This window comes from Copidosoma floridanum, unplaced genomic scaffold, assembly GCF_036245765.1.
Source record: "Copidosoma floridanum isolate Cflo_tuat_1 unplaced genomic scaffold, Cflo_Japanese_pri ptg000004l, whole genome shotgun sequence".
NCBI classification, from domain to species: domain Eukaryota; kingdom Metazoa; phylum Arthropoda; class Insecta; order Hymenoptera; family Encyrtidae; genus Copidosoma; species Copidosoma floridanum.
In genome coordinates this window covers 16,242,147-16,260,820 of record NW_028321881.1, presented here as the reverse complement: position 1 = coordinate 16,260,820, position 18,674 = coordinate 16,242,147, and the positions used below count along the sequence as shown (strand labels likewise).

General features: G+C 28.2%; 1 protein-coding gene across 1 annotated transcript in view; it reads left to right on the top strand.

Annotated features, from left to right (window-relative positions):
- Apoltp (Apolipoprotein lipid transfer particle) overlaps positions 1-18,674 on the top strand; it is a 2,496,658-nt gene that overhangs the window by 1,267,373 nt on the left and 1,210,611 nt on the right. Inside the window, exon 17 of the mRNA XM_089596186.1 lies at positions 13,354-13,523. Within this exon, the coding sequence (XP_089452312.1) occupies positions 13,354-13,523 (170 nt within the window). The remainder of the gene's footprint in view (positions 1-13,353; positions 13,524-18,674) is intronic.

The window sequence follows — 18,674 nt, the reverse complement described above, 5'->3', positions numbered from 1 at the left end:
AAGATCAATGTTTCTTTGAATGAATTTGGTGCAGAAGTGTCATTGGTTTTGAATTCAACTTTTTTTCAATTTAACAAAAAATTTTACAAACAAGTTTTCGGCTCTCCAATGGGCAGTCCCTGTAGTCCAGAAATGTTTGATCTTATTATGCGTTGACTCGAAATTTGATGTTTGGATAAGTTTTGTTTTTATGTTTTATTGTACGTACGGTATGTGGATGATGTCCTCATATGCGTGCCTACTAAATATATCAACTATACTAAAAACATTTCTAATAGCTATTGTCCTGAATTATAATTCACTGTTGAGACATGTAACAATAACAACAGCATCAGTTTCTTAGATTTAGCGATTATAATTAAAAAAAATAACACAGTACTAACTAATTGGTACCAAAAACCCACACACTCAGGCCGATACTTGAATTTTCTTTCCCACCATCCAATACAACATAAAATAGGTATCATTTACACACTAGTAGACTTTTCTATTAAATTAGCAGACACACAATTTTATAATTATAATTTAAAATTGATGAATAAATTTTTCCTAGCTTTCAACTATCCTCAAAGATTTATTGACAAATTTGTGAATAAAAGATTAAATACCTTGAAAAACATGAATTTGATCGACAATAGCAACAGAAATAAAAATTATTATAAATTAATCTTATCAATACCGTATATTCCCTACTTGCATAGTCATATTAAATATTATTGTAAGAAGCTTTACATTGGTCTTATATACAGTTTAAACAATAAATTAAAATTGATCTTTTTACTTGGAAAAGATGTAACTGAGCCACTCGATACAAAAAAAGGTTGTTTACCACATACCATGTGCAAATTGCAAGTGCTGTTATGTTGGTCAAACATCGAGAGCTGTAAAGTTAAGAATGACAGAACACAAAAGAGACATCGAGAAAAAAAAGAATACATTGGTACTACCACAACATAGCATTGAATTTACACATAATTTTAATTTTAATAATATTAAAATTTTAGACATAGAACAAAATTACAAAAAGCGCCTTTTTTCTGAAATGTTAAATATACATTACTTTAATAATACTATTAATAGACAACAAGATACAGAAAAATTAAAAGATTGTTATAGGTCTCTCGTTATGTCAATTAAGAAAGGTGACTAACTTTATATACGTGATTCGAGGACCCCTTTCATTCATGGTATTAGGAAAACATGAACTGTTTATATGCGTCTCAAGAAACTGCTTGCGATTCTTATTAGTTTGTATTACGTGCGTGTACTATGTTATTTGTATATGTGCAGGGTATAAAAGCAACTTAGCTTGAAACTCTGACTACATTACGATTTTACATCCCTTTCGTAAGAGTCAGAGGTATGTTATACATGTAACTTAATTTGCGTTTATTATATTTTACTTAAAATTGAATTGCAAAGAATTTTGTTACTCATAAATTTTGGTACCTGATGAGGGTCGGGACGTTGTCCAAAAGGCCGAAACGTCGTTTTGTTTTTTAATAAATTCAAAATATGACAGTACCACCATTAAACGTTGTTTTTAATTATTATAATTATTGTTTTGGGGGTATCTATCATAATTCTGACCTCTGCTTTAGTATTATTTATGATTCCTAGTATTGAAATAAGCACTTCTTTGTGTGTAATAAACATTAGGATTTTCGGTTCTTTATCGTCCAAGATTATTTTGATAATAATTAGAGTTTTTCGAGTGATTTTGGAAATTCCAATCTCTTTTAATTATTCTGATAATTTACATGGTACTTTTGTCTACTAATATATCGTTGATATTGTCTATTATTTTTTTGATAATTATTAAATTGACTATTAGCATGATGATTCTGATTTTCTATCTGTTTTCATTAACTTGTGCTATTCAATGTGATGGAAATGGCTGATCAGGTAACCTATTCTGCTGTTAATAGAAGTTATTTAAATCATTTCTAAAATCAATACAAATTAGTGCTCTGTATCGTGTATCTAGGGTTATACCCGCTCTCATTCAGATCTCCAATCTCAATGCATAATCGAAAGCGTTGGCTAGAGAAGCAGGTTTTTTCGCATCTACCTACTGGCTTATTATAGTTGCTAGTCCTTTTATTAACATATCTAATGCCATATCTTTTGAAAGGATTATTATATGTGCGTTGTATTTATTTCTCTTATTTTCTATCAAGGCCTTTTCAGCACCGTTCAGCAGTAGGCTTACATAATCATGATATTTACCAATTGATCGACCTTATCGTTGACGCTCTTTCTGCAGTTGAGTTTGATAATAAGCAACGACTTTTACAATTACATATTCTTTTTGTGAACCGTTTATAAATGCTTCGAGGTTTTTCAAACCTTGGCCGCTTACGCTTATGTGCGCGGCACCTCGCAGATTCTACAATACTGCTTTTTTAAATAGATCTTTGTGATCATCTCTGATACAGCCTTCTCTGTTTCTAATATCTTGTATATAATCCTTCATCAAAATGTTTTTCCTATTAAACATAGTACTGCATTTGTCTTGCTAAGGATAGTCATGCTAAAATAAGAAGTTATCGTTGAGAGACTACATCAGCGCTTCGGCTACTGTCATATCGGCATCATCGTTATTATTGACCATTTTCGTAATTGTATAGTTTGTTGTACATGCATTTTCTTTATTTTTTTATTTTTTTATTTTTTTTCATTCTATATTTTATGTGTGTGTAATAAAAAAAACTATACTATTATTTGGTTTTGTTTATTTGCTTCTGAAAAATATTCTATTAAATCCTTGACATTCATCGCAGAAGACATTAGTTATAAAGAAGTAATTGAATATATATCTGTGTATGTGCATGTGTCTGCATGTATGTCTCTAACATAAGCGTTTGTTTGGCGCATTGATGTGCAATGAGTTTGCTTTAATTTTTATAGATATCCGTCTGCCAACAGAGCGATAAGTGTACTATGTGTACGCCCAGGAACTAAAGTAAGAGAGTATTATCAAGCGTGCTTGTATGATTTTATCTGCTTTAAGCAAGAAAGTATACGGCGCAGAGATTTCTAACATGGCATGTGCAGCTATATATCCCAATTGTTACTTCACTACGATGTAGAGCGAGATTGAAAGCTCTCCCTCTCTCTGCGTTTGATAAAAATATTCATGTTCTAGCTCTCTCAAATATGCTATCACTGTATTTACCCTTCACCACTGACTAGCGTACATATTGTTAACAGCGTATGGATCTGTGTTTGTATTTCCACGCATTTATGCGAATGTGTGGCAGGCACTGACGCTGTCATATCGATTATACTGTATGTATCAATACAGTACTCATATGTTTGCTTATATAGCTTGTTTGGTCCTGTTTGTTTACTTTGCTAGGGTCTTATATAAACTTATCGTGTGTTAATACGCTCAGGGTGCGCATTTCGTGTATTATGTAAAAAAGTACAATATCTTGATAGTCCGTTATAGCCAAGAGTATGTGCTTAAATACTAGGCAAAAAACAAATACTGTGCACTACAACTATATTCACTGCTACCTGCAGTCCATCGCATACAACAATTCCAATTTTACGGTAAGAGTCTCTCTGACTTCATTTAAAAGTAACAGATTTATTCTCATATTGTATACTGACGCAAGCCTATATCTCTAGGCATCTGGAAGTAATTGACGGACCCAATACTGGTTTTTCTGAACTATAGTTGTCTGTTCCTTGTTTTTTTTCTATTTACTACGGTTATACATTTTTAAAAATACATGCACTGTGACTTAATACTGTAGACAATATTGATACATCCAGATAAGTGTTCTATATGTGCAACGCGTAACTTATGTGCCTATAAATCATAAATAAGGCAAGGGAATTTTATAATAAGTTTAGAGTTATTTGTTAATGATTTATTAGTAAATTTCCAGACTTTTTATTTATTTTAATTTTTAAAATTTTTAGAGTTCCCTTTACGTAAAGACGATCAAAATGTCAAATTGTTTGTTGATTTTAGCTTTGAAATCATTAATTTTACTTTCTAATAATAAAGTATTTAATTCGTGCAAATTAAAGTAAATTCGTATTTGATCATTAATTAACGCCAATCTTTTTCTTGGACACTTTTTTCTCTCATAAGCTCCTGCACAAACAATTAATTACCTCTTCTCTAGCTTTTCTTATTACTCGCAAAATTATGTATCGGGAGATTCATAAAACATAATTTAATGAACAATTGTGTGTATCTTAGTGAGAACATTTAATTATATTAAATCATCACTTCATTTCTAAGAATTCTTCTTTCACAACGAACAATATTAAGTGAAAATATGTTTGTGTATATGTATTTGTTATTTTAATAGATCGCTTCAAGTAGCAGATCTAAGGTACAGAGTGTCTAATATTTCAGCAGGACGAATGAGGATAAACCACTCTTATTAGCAGATCTTGGGTGTAGAATGTCTGCTACTCAAGCAGAATTAAAGGGGTTTACCACTCTGGTTAGCAGATTCAGGATAGGAAGAGTGTATTTGTTCTGTCTCGTAAGTGTAAAGTATAAAAGATCACTATCTTTTTATTTTTCTACTGTCATTTAAAACAGAATTTTATTTTGTTTTTCAATTTTTTTTACAACAGTAAACTTTTCCTAATAATTTTATCGTTAATTTATAAATGTATTATATTTTTATTTTTTATTTACTAACATCTTCTTGAAATATAGCAAAGAATTGCATATACTATGCCTCTCGCAAAGGCACAGCATATACGCGTCCACGCACACTGCACTATACAGGGTATTACGCGGGACTCATGAACATGCTTTTTTTTAATTGTGTTTATTGTTTCTTAAAAAATAGCACTAAAAGAACAAGTAGTTAACAAGCAAATAGCTTGAGACCATAAACCACGCTCTGCTATCAGTTTTTGTTAAATGATTATTAATATCATTTAATTTGGCCTTCAGTTTAAAACCAAAGATTGTGGACTACAGTCTCACGTTCCTCCATTGGCTGCAGGACGGCCGATAGTTCAAATATTTTTTTTGATTTCTTGAGGTTTTGTGCATAAGCACACGATCAGTAAGAGCTAATTTAGGAGTGAGAATAAAAACTCCAAAGTCAGGTGTTAGTTTGAGCAACGTTTCGTTGGTCTTAACGCCAACCTCATCAGGCTCAGTCTATATCGTTAAGACGATCGTTACAGACTCGTCTGTAATATATCGATATAGACTGAGCCTGATGAGGTTGGCGTTAAGACCAACGAAACGTTGCTCAAACTAACACCTGACTTTGGAGTTTTTATTCTCACTCCTAAATTAGCTCTTACTGATCGTGTGCTTATGCACAAAACCTCAAGAAATCATGGAAACAATTGGGAGCAGAACGGCACGTTCAACAAACACCGTAAATATTTTTTTTGTTTGAAGTAAAAAAAAAAAAAAGTTTTATAGAATTTTCATGTTAACTAACTTTTTTTTTCTTCAAACTTAAATACTGGCAACTCTAGTTTAATTAGTAATTTAGATAACTTAAATTCCTTTTTTCCGTTGGGTTTGCATTTATTTATTTTATAATAACTCAAACGTTTTTTTCTATTGGATTTTATATCGATCTATTTCATATTGCTTGCACAAAAAAACGGAAAAGGACGAAATGTCTGGTAGCTTTTTTAAAATTAGTAAATAATGTCTTCACTCGATAAGTATCCGCAGGCTACTAACTAAAACACCGAGCAAAGAAATGCACCTTGCACAAAGTTTTAGTTAAAACTTCTTTGTCTTACTTGCTACGGGGCTGGTACTTGCTGACTTCATGTGTTTAGGCTTGTCAGCTCACTTCGGTTGTCACTTGACACTTCCGAGAGCCACGAAGTACACAGTCAGCTTTGTTAGGTGACGACTTTCATTAAGAAAGACTCTTTTGAAAGTTTTGAAATTTAATCATGAAGGAAATAAATATAATATAAAATAGAATTAAAAAAAAATTTAATTATTTATGCAAGTCGTTGCTTAACATTGATAATAATCACAATGCTAGTGATAGAAGTATGATAGTAATTATGTTTATAATAGTTAAAAGTATAATAGCACTGATTAAAACAGTTATTACATTGATAAAGATAATAGAAGTGATAATGATAATGATGATGATAACAATGCAGACAATGAAAATAATGATAATAATGACGATGATTATAATAATAATGATAACGATGATGATAATATTACTGATAATAATACTGTATGAAATGATTATTATCGCGATAGTAATAAATATAATAAAATAAATGTTACTAATGATAATAATATTGATAACTATAACGATAGTGATAGTTATAAGAATGCAAATAATAATAACGATGATAAAAATGATATTCATAATATTACTACTATATGTGATCATAATAATAATAATTAGGATAATGATAATAATGTTGATTGTGGCAATGAAGAAAATAAAGCAATAACGTCGACAATATTAATTGCAATAATTATAAAAATAATAAACGTGTAAATGATATCCATGTTGATGATGATAAACATAATTTTGTTACAGGAAATGGGATTGCTAATGTTGATAACAGTAAAAATAATATTAATTATCATAATAATAATAATTTTAATAATAATAATAACAACAAATATAATTGTAATAATATTAGTAATAATGAAAATACTAATGCTGTTAATATTAATGCTCCCCCATCCTGAGGCACTTACCTTAGGGGGCTCGTGCTCTTCAGGTGGCGGATGAAGGCAAGTTTTCCGCAGGTATATGCTTCCGAGGCACTGTGGCAATCAGAGCTTGTGCCCGTGGGTGGTCGAAATAAAATAAAATAGTTTCCGTGGACCAAAACGATGAGAAGAGAACCTCGTACAAAAATCTAGGCATTGGAATGTTAAGAAGCTGGATACAGAACGACTAGCAAAAAAGTCGAAAATGGCATCGCTGCTATTCGAAGCGATAAACCACACCTAAACACAGTAGAAAAAGTACAAAAGCTTACGAAGGAAACCATGTGACTTCTAAAAACCGCATGCGAGGCTTTCATACCTAGAAAAAAAAGATGGAATGGCAAACGCTAAAGTTACTGGTGAAACGAGAAAATCGTTATGTTGAGGCGTTAATGCCTCAAACACAGACGCCTCTATCAAAGGGCCAGAAACAGACCAGACGCAGGATAAAGGTACGCCAAGTACGAGCTTATAAGAAAGACGATGTGAGCTGCTATTAAGAACAGCAAAGAGCAGTGCTCGCAGACTCTGTGCCAGAAAGTAAATTATGACCCTTGAAGCAGAGCATACCAGACAGTAATAGAAAAACTGGAAAGACTGGCACCATCTGCAATAATTATTATGATTATAACAATTGTTATAGTCACTATGACAATGATAATAATCCTTATAGTAATTATAATAATAAAAATATGATAATTACAACATCAATAACAATGACGATTATGATACTGTTAGTGAAAATGCTAATAATGATGACGATAATTATAATAATGATAATAAGAATTGTAATGATAGTAATGTTGCTAATGATAATAATGTTAATGGTAACTGTTATATTAATAATAAAGATAATTATCATAGTAATAATAATAATAATTATAATAATAATTATGCTAAGAATAATAATAGTACTAAAAATAACACTGATGATGGTGTCAGTCATCTCAAAAAAGATATCAATAATACTAGAGATGACAATGATGTTGTTGACGATATTGATAAGTGTGATAATAATTGAAGTAACAACAATGATAATATGGTTGACAGTCATAATAATAATAATAATTCTGATGATTATGATCAAAATTATGTGTAACATGAGATTAACAAAATAATAATAATAATAACAACTATAATTATTATACTTAGAATAACGGAAATCATATGTATCAGTTATAGTAATATTAGTATGAGTAACGATGATAATGACGATAGTGACGATAGCGATGATTTTAAAAACAATAATGATAAAATAATTGATAAAATAATCATAATAATATTGTTTTTAATTACTACAATTTACATATTAAGGATAAGGAGTTGATAACAACGCAATAATGATAACAACGATGGTTATGTTAATAATAATAATGTCAGTGATTCTGACACTGATAAATATGATGTTTTTGAATCCTTATAGTTATAATCGTGCTGATGATAATGATAATAATAATCACAATGGCAAAGATAACGATGCATGCGATGATAATGGTTATGATCGTTATAATGATGCCGATGAGTTTGATAATAATGTTTATAATCATAATAAAACAGTAAAATATTAAATGATTTAGAAAAACCATATTAATAATGATAGTTATTAAAATAAGGACTGCTGCTACTAATAACTAAAAATATTGATATGATAGTTACTGATATAATGCACTAATAGTAATATTTATATCAAATGTATCGTTATTGTATACTTCAATTATAGTATAAATAACAAACGCAATGAAGCAACTTACAATGATAACAGTGATAATAATAAAAATTAGGATAAAAATTAGTATAATAACAATTACTACTCTTATAACAACGCCCATAAGGATAATTCTGATATTGACAGCGATGATTATGTAAGTGTCAATAATGATAAATGTTCTAATGATTATAATGTTAATGATAACCTTAAGTATAGTTATATTTGTCATTATAAAGATTATAATAGTGATAATAATAATTATTAATTAAAAGATTCAATTATAATAACGATAATAATGTTACTTATATTGACTTTAATCATTTTTCTTGATGTGTAAACGTCCTTAATAACTGATATTATCAGAAATAAAAATTACAAATAATAATATGATTTACATAACTTCAATAATAACATTAATTATATAAAGAACTACAATTCCTGTAAGAATGTTAAATACGATTGTGACAATTGTAGTTGAAGTTTTAATTTTGATAATGTTTGGGGTAATGAAAACTTTAAAAGTATTAATTATAATAATGAAATTAATTTGAGTTAGGACCATTAGGGTAATAACAAAGAAATCTACGGTGCAGCTTTATGTTTCAACAATTATAAATGCGTAGTCATAATACTTACGCTAGTGCTGATACTAATAATTAGTTATTATAATAAAAATGATAACTACGTTTATTAACATTGTCATTTTAATTGTATTCACTATTATTAGTATAATTATTAATGCCATCTTATTGTCCACCTCATTTTTGTTCTCATTATCACCTTGATTACGAATATTTTTGTCGTCATTATTTTCAGTATTATTGCTGTTATAATCGTTTTTGTCATTGATGTTGTCCTTAATGTTCTCATTATCATTATTATTATTACAATTACTATTATGTTTACTATCATTATTATCGTCTTCATTACAATTGTCATCATTATTATCATCATTATCACTCCTATCATTATTATTGTTGACTATTGTTATTAATAAAATAATGGGTATTATCATTATCGTAATTTACGATAATCTGATAGTCAATGTAATTATTGTTATAATAAGCATAAATATAATTACTCATTTGTTACTATTGTTCTTGTTTTTCTAACTTTACTTATTTTATTTGTTTATATTAATTTTAATTAACGTAATTATTTTTACTATTTTAATTGTCATAACCACTGTTGTTTTCATCGTTATTAATGTCTTAATAGTTATTATTTTTCTCAGAAGTAATATCATTATCATTACTATTAACATTATCAGCATTTATATCATTACTATTCTCACCATTATTATTAAATTTATTAACATTGTTCTAGTCAACACGATAATTATTACTACCATCGTTATTATGCGTGTTCAAACCATCGTTATCATTATTATTACGAACATCATACTTAATTAGTGTCATTATAATTTTTTCTATTATAAATATTACTGTCGTTGTTATGATCACTTTACAATTTACATTACCATGATAAATATTGCTGTGGTTATTACCATAATTACTTTTAATTAATAATATTATTCTCTTGATTATCATTATTTGTTATATAACAGTATAGTATTATCAATATATAATCATCTTCATCATATTTATAGTATTAGTTGTTATTATTTCTTTAATAGTCATTCTTATTTGCAGGATTATTCAAACCATAACGTTTTTTTTTGTTGTTATTTTTACCAAGGCCATTATTATCATCATTTAAATGATGTTTAATATCGTTTTTATTGTTATTATTTTTAATTACATGATTATTTTAATTATTTTAAACCTTATTATTATCCTTTCTACTGTTGTCATCAACTTCAATACTATTAAGCTGGTCCTTATTACAATTATTACGTGTATGGAGGTCATTGTTACTAATATTGTTAGTATAATGGTTATTGATATTTTAAATTTGATTATTATTTTTATGTTTAGAACTCCTATAAACATTTTCGTTCTTACGGTTACATAAATATTTATATAACTATCATTATTATCGTCATCGTTACTATTGTAATCATCGTCATCATTATTGCCAATATGTTAATTATTTTTAGCATTTTGTAGTATCTTTTTCATAGCTTCATGAATATTGTTTCTATCATTGTTATCATTATTTATATTGTCATTAATAATACGAAAATTATCATTGTCATAACTTTACTTACAGTTATAAAAATCTTTATTACTATCTATGATAATATCATTTTTGCATAATGCAAGTCATTTTTGTTAGCACTAAAAGTACATTTATTATCACAATCATGATTTTTACTTATATCCTATTCAATGGTTTATAGTATTACTGTCATTGTTAGCATTGTTTTTATCATTATTGTAATTATTATTTTTATTCTAACAATTCTAATCACATGTACTATAATTATTAATATTATTATAAGTATGATTATTCTCGTTTCTGTTACTGCCTTACCTATATTATTATTCTTGGCAGTAGTATCTTTATTTAGACTAACATCATTACAGTTGTTATTATCGCCATTATTATGATCTAGTATTTTTTTTGTTTTGATCCTGACCATCATCATTATTGTCAGTATTTTCCTACTTACCAATATTATCGTTATTAAAACCTCTTTTAAATAATTATTATAATTATAAGTGTTATTTAGATCATTACTGATTATTTCACTTTATTTGTTAGTCCTAGAACTAATTTTATTATTAGATAGATGACGATTTATAGTTATTTTAGAATAATAATTCTCGTCTTCACATGAACACAGTTACGATCTATTTTTAAAGTATAAGCATTATAAACTTATCTTTTGATAAGAGAGCAAGTATTTTAAAAACTTTTAACTTTAGGATAATTCTTATTATCATTGTCATTATTTTTGACATTATTTTTATTATTTCATTGATAATCACGATTAAAAACATTATGAATATTATCTTTATGATTAACAATATTTTACAATATTAACATGGTTATAACTTACATAAAAAATTTTATTAGTATTATTAGCACAGTTGTAATGACACTTATAATTTTCATCATTATTGTTATTTTTTTTCTGATCACAACCATTATCATCACAAATATTAGTATGATAATTATGATTATTTCTATTATAATCATTGTCAACATAATCATTATTATTACTATCGTTTTTATCATCTTTTTTCCTTATTATTGATGTTATTATTGTTACAATTATTATCATCGTTAATATTACAACTCTTGTTGCTATTAATAGTATTATCATTACTTTGTTTGTTTTTATTAACTATATTTTTATTTTACATATTCTTATTTTTAATAACGTCATGATTATCATGATAATTTTTACTATCATTATCATTATCACTATTCTTATTACTATTAATATTGTAAATATCATTATAATACTTATTATCATCATTATTACTATAGTGACATTGATCATCATAATAAATCACATTGATCATCATAATAAATGTCATACATATCACTGTTTTTACAGTTTTCATACTGATTTTTTTCCATAATCATAATAATTATTGTAATGTATCACTATCTTTATAACTGGTGTTTCATTTAATATTTAACTGCTTATCATCATTAACACTATTCAATGGTCCTTTTATTTATTATTAACTGTTTTTATAATTTTTACTTTATTTACCATTAGAACATTGTTGTCACTGTTGAAAAAAAATCATTATTATAGTTGTTATTGTTATTACAAGCTTTGTTTTCAGCGTTATTAGCAGAATGATTCATATTTAATTTATTGTTTTTATTATTATAAATATTATTTTTGCTTACATTTTTCTATCCTTATAATTTTTATTTTTACTATCATAACTACTTGTATTCGTATATTTCTTGTTAATGTTTTAATTATTATTATGATTATTATTATTAATATTTTTTCTTTTATAAAAATCTTCTTTTTTTTTTATTTCTATAGTTATTTTTGTAATGATTTTTACGACATTTTTGATTATAGTCATTTTCGATAAGTTATAATTATTGTTGTTATTATTGTTTTTGTTGTTATTTCATTTTTTAACACAATTTTTATCAGGATTATTAATTTTTTAAAAATTATTGTCATACCACGAATTATTGTTTCAAAATTTCTTACGACTTTTTTTAGTTTATTTATTTCTCCTACAGTGATCAATATTCTTATTATAACTACGATTTCTGCACTATCGCTTATACCTTTATCATAATTTTTGTCTTTTCGTAATCTTTACGCAATCATATCTAATTTTTTTATCACTGTGTATACTTTTAGTATTGACCTTGTTAAACTAACGACTATTGATTTAATAAGCTTTACTATTATTATTTACATTATTGCAATAACTATGAGAATCATAAGTTTTAATTTCTTCATCTTTTAGTTATTAATATTTTTGCGACTGTCTTAGTTAATATTCTCTTTAATAAATATTATTTGCATGATTGTTCTGATTATTATTATTATAATTCAAGTAATTATTATTTTATACCCAATTATTATCAATATTATTATTACTTTATTTTTCTTTTTTAACCATTATTTTTGGTCTTCGTTTTTATTTGTATTATAACCAACTTTTGTCACGGTCATTATGATTATTGTTATCGTCATGATTTCCATTTTTAAGAAAATTTTTTTTTTCATTATTATGTTTATGATAATCTGTTAGGAGGTTTATTTTACATAGCAAATGAGTTTGATTCCTAGCTATTAAGCAAATAATTTCCTTTGTTAGCACTTAATTGTAGTTGTAATTATCACTTAATTTATAATTTTAATGAGTAATTGTGATTTGCATAACCTTATATTAAAAATAAATTTTAGCTTAACTAAGGCATTAATTTTTTTTTAAGTCAATTTTGAAGGGATGAATGAACATTTAAATATTTGTACAACTTTTTTTTATAAGCGCATTAACACATTTATGAGTTATAAAATATAATAAACAAATGTATATTCTAGATAAATATAGTGGTAATGGAAACAATAAGCGGATCGTTGGATTTTGATGGAGATGGCATCAATAATAAGTTTTTAGTAACATTAAGAATACCATCAGGTGTTCTTATTCTAGAAGATAATCTTATGTTCGAAGATTTATTGCACATTTGTAACTACTTGGACGTGGAGACGTGGTTTTTAAATACATCTGAAATAGTTTCAAGATGTTCTTTTAGCACTAACATGGAAATAACTGGATTCAACCTTTTTCTTTATATAAAGAATATCTCAACATGGGTCATGGTATGAACATTATTTAATGCTATGAATGATATCCAATAATAGGTTTATTGTTTAACTGTTATAAAAACTATAACTGTGCTTGTTTTCGATCCACATAGCTATATAAAGCGTGGTCCTGAAAATTGTTTCATCTAAAAACTAATTTTCTCATTCAGACAGGACTAGATGTACAACTAACATATCCACTCATGGAGGAAAATATTTCGCCAACATACCAGTTAATTTGTAAACTAAAAACACCTACAATTTTCTTAGAATTCTTCAATTGTAAAGCTATGATAGAGATGAATGACATCTACTCTAAACTAAATATTTCTATAGAATCCAGCTTCTTTTTTCATTTTAATGGATACATTGAAGTAAGTTTTTTAACTTTATTTTTATTTTATTGTGAAGAAGCATTTTAGTATGTATCCACAATAATGCTTTTTAATATTTTATTATAACAATATAATGATATAGTGCCACCATCTATACGCATGCACCTCTTAATACAATGATTAAGATGTATCAACATTCGCTTGTATACCTATTGGTCGTATTTAATTTCTAGTTTACTGACAAGCATTGGAGTCGTATACCTACGTTATCGAGCTTAGGTGAAATACAGCTCTCAAAATTAAGAATGAGCAAATTATCTAAGCTCACGTTGCGAATAAATATACGGCTCCTCGGTAGCTTAAGTTGTAGAGCAACTGTCTAGTAAACTGGAGGTTGTGTGTTCAGTCTGCACCCGGGAAGGATATTTTTTTCATTCTTATTTATTTCTTTAAAGAATTTCTTAAAAAAGAAATTATGTGATTTAGTATTGTGAGTTTTCAGTATATTGGATATTGAGAAAAAGGGCATGTACAGAGGATATAAAGTGCTTGTATAAAAAGTGCTGCCATCCATACATATGCACCTCTCGATACAATGATTAAAATGTACTAACATTTGCTTCTATACCTATTGGTCGTATAGAATTCCTAGTTTACCTACAAGCATTAGAGTTTTATAGTATTGTAGCATAAAAAAGTTATTTGACTATTAAGAACAAAAAAAAATTTTAAGTAATCATGATTACATTTATAACTTTTTTTTTGCATACAGTATATACCGTTTATATTGTTTTATAAATGTGACTGCATATTTTTTGTCAATCAAACATTATTTTTCATTTTAAGCAATGTTGAAGTATATCACTACTTTTTTTAATAAAAATAAGTAAGTACTAGATTTAACTGTGTAATGTAATACCTAATGATAGATATTCTATATTGAACCGTCAAAACAATTATTGTTTGTCTTTATATTGCACATTATTTGGTCAAGTACTTTAATTCAAGCTAAGCTTAGTTTCATACAAAGCAGAAATTAGCTAAATGAATGAAAACAAGTGTACAAGCTGAACTGACATAAGCCCACGTATTGCTTTGTAATCGAGGAAGCTTTAAAAAATTAGGTTCTCGTAAATGTAAGTTAAAATTTCACATATGTCTTGGTTAAAAAACGTCATTTTTTAAAAAAGTTTGCGTGTATATGATATCTTTCGCATGATGTAATCTTGAAATCCAAACTTTCTAAGCGCTTTATCGATTTAAACAGTCAGGGTATGTGACTTCAATATTTTTTTTGTATGTTTTCATTTAGATACTTGGAAGTATACAAAATTTGCTAAAATTTATCACCTGAAACGTAGACTGCAGACAAATCTTGACTTCCTTCAATCTTTTTACACAATTGCTAGCAATTATTAAGTCATCAACATCCAAAATTAAAATCGTAAGCTCTTTTTTCCTTAAAGTGAAAAAACAAGGCTCATTGGTATGCAACTGCAGTCCCAATTTTGACGCAGTTTTACTTAACCGCTCGTTACATCGACTGATGGCTGCATGGGCTGATTCTGAGTTCATATAGAGTCTTTTGTAGATCGCAAACTTTGTCCATCTTCAAGTTATCTTTGTCAAGGAATCATTCAGAAACATTCGTATTAATTTCATTTTTAATTATTCCGTTATTAAAAGATGTGTAGACATCCCGCTCACAAGTGCTTAGATCATTCTAATTGATGATGTATATAACCGATCTTGTAAGAGAAAAATTGGACACTTGTGCATATGTCTCTTGCAAGTCACACTTATTTCTACATCTAAAGCCACAAGTTACAAATCGTACTTGAAATTTACCATTCTAATGTTTATCTACCTTTCTTTTCAAGTCAATGATGTTAAGTTTGCGTTCTGTAACATTTATAGTCAGTCTATAAATCATTTGTTATACGTAATTTTAATTCATTAATTATAGTTATTTCTTAGCATCTTAGAACTACTAATTTTATTTAGAAATTGCTACAGTTTTTTTTATAGGTTGCTAGATCTTTGTTTAATCCAGCAATCAACGAATGCGTTATTAAATCTTTAACAACTTTCATTTAATATTGCTTGCAGATTCAATTTCTTTGCTAAGTAAAGTTGTGTCAATAACTACTAAAAAACTTTTATATTTTACAACAGCAGATGGCGTAATGCTTCTTTATGAAAACTATTTTTTCTTCGTCTTCGTTTTTTTTCACAATTATCTCTAACTTTGTTTTCAGTGATCCTTTGGGACTGTAGTTGCCAAACTTGACCAATCTTTCATGTAGTCTAACATCGTGGCTTCCAAAAAATCTACTACCTTTAGGTTTTGAAAAGATATACCCTGTTGAACAGATTTTTGTTGTAAAGTTATAATCTCGTTTGATCTGTTTGATGTGCGGTTATATTCGTATTCTGTACAGTGGAACACTCTGTTCATGTAGTATTAAAACTAAAAATTTGCTGCTCTACTAAAGTAGGAAAAATATTATACCGAGTAAGAGAAAATATAGATAATGAGCAAGCAAGAAAAAGTGAAAAGAGACTGTCCTAGCCCGTTCTTTCTCTATGGCTCTAATAACACCAATAAAATGATAATACTTTTAATAATACTAGCTCTTATAGTTCTAATGAAAGAAAAATTCTTATTGTATTACTTTAGAATTGATACAATCTTATAATAACCCTAACTCTAGTTTAAGATCACTTTTTTCGTTTGTTTGTCTTTCGTATTCATACAAATTCAGTTTAGATGATTTTTGGGCTCGCACCCTAAAATTTCTCTTCCGATCCATACATTATGCACCTATCTTTCTTTGAAATAAGACACCATACCATCTCATTGCAATTGAAATTATTCATGAGTTATCAAAAACACGACTACCTTATGATTGCAATGATTACTTGTAAAGCATAGTTGCCAGGATGAATACCAGATAAGTGTTATTCGTCTGGAGTATCCAAAAGCCTTTCTGAAACAGTTTGCGTGAAAACACTCACATTGCTAGCACTAAAAATGTTCTTGCTTAATCCTCGCTTCTTTCTGATTATCTCCTAGATAGTTATTAAACCAACATGTAGTACGAACCTACAGCCCAGTCTGTGGGTAAAGAATTAACTTTTTGCTTTATTACTTAGTTGTAGTAATATAATATAAAAATACTAACTCCTAATTATCACAATACCATCACATTTATGGTGAATTTCCCATGTTTACCACACACATTTAAAACCATATTTTAGTATCATAACTAGTAATGGCAATACTGATTGAATTCTTAAAAATACGTGTACTTTAAAAGCTGTTACATTAGGTCAATATATACTAGAAAACAAGCATACAAGGGGTGTGAAGACCTTAAGCAAGCTACATAAAAGCTTGCAACTGCTGTACTCTCAGGCAAATCTCACATGTTTACCTTTGGCACAGATTTAAACATGTAGACCTGCAACTTATCTAATATTGTGCAATTAATATGGCAACAATCTGGTTATCAGCCTAAACTTAACTACATAGCTCTTCTGTGGATCAGTATTCATGCCAATATAGATTGCGGCTCTGGCGTTGCATATGCGGTTACTATTGTGAATAGTTAAACGATGGTACTACAACTTAGTATTGACTTACTCGTTACTGAACAAGAAGATATGACCATGCTTCATCTGGCATAGTCATAAGCTCTGACTTTTAATTAGTAACACGGCACCTTCAAGCTTGAATTTTTATTTTCGAGTCATTTGAAAGCTCAAGGGCAATGGTCAGCGGCGTTACGCTCCTTTAGAAGTTTTAGCTGTTTTGCATGTTATAAGGATACGGCATGGCTGGCGTTTACACTACCACAGTTTGTCAGTGTTTTTGGGCTTGTATTAGAAGAGTCAAAACTAAATATCACACTTTTTAAGAATCTTATGGCTGATCTTGCTGATTATTTTTGTAGCCATTTTAACAAACTGTGCGTAGAGTGGCTTTGAATTGCAATGTACCTCTTCATTTATATAAAATTTAAGACATCAACTTCCCAAATGTGCGTGAGTTAAGGTCAGGTCTCAAAATCGTAAGCATGTGTTACAAAGCTCCCAAAACACTTCCTAACCTTATAAATATATCGTAAAAAGAAGTTAATCAGTTAAATTAGGCATACTAAGTATTTAAGAAAGCAAAGAAACTAATTTTTAGTGCAGCATGAAATAAGAAATACAAATGACCTCATATAACACAGAGTAAAGATTATAGACTGTTAAAAGTTGTACTTATTTAAGTTCACCTTTAACTACGGGACTCTTACCTTACAAAAAATCAGACAGGTTGACTTTCTTCAACAGTATAATTCTATGAAACGTTAAAAAAAGGTGGATCAGGTGGAGTGTGAGAGATTTTTCACTTACGGTGAATTAGGTGGGGTGTGAAAAATTTCTTAAATGGACTTGTACTTTAGACCCACGAGAAAAATTTACGGTCAAACTTCTATTTAAAAATATTTTACATGACTTCTAAGCTGAAGCATTTAAAAAGGCCAAAACTATGTTCTCCAAAGTGAAGTCGAGCCCTAAATCCCATAATCAGCTTTGTAAGTCGTACATTATGTAGCCAATTCATGTAAAAATAGAAAAACCTCAAACACATACTCCCAATAAATACCTATGGAACCTTACAGTGGTGTCTCTCTTACCACAAAGTGTGGAGTCGAGTACAACGACTTA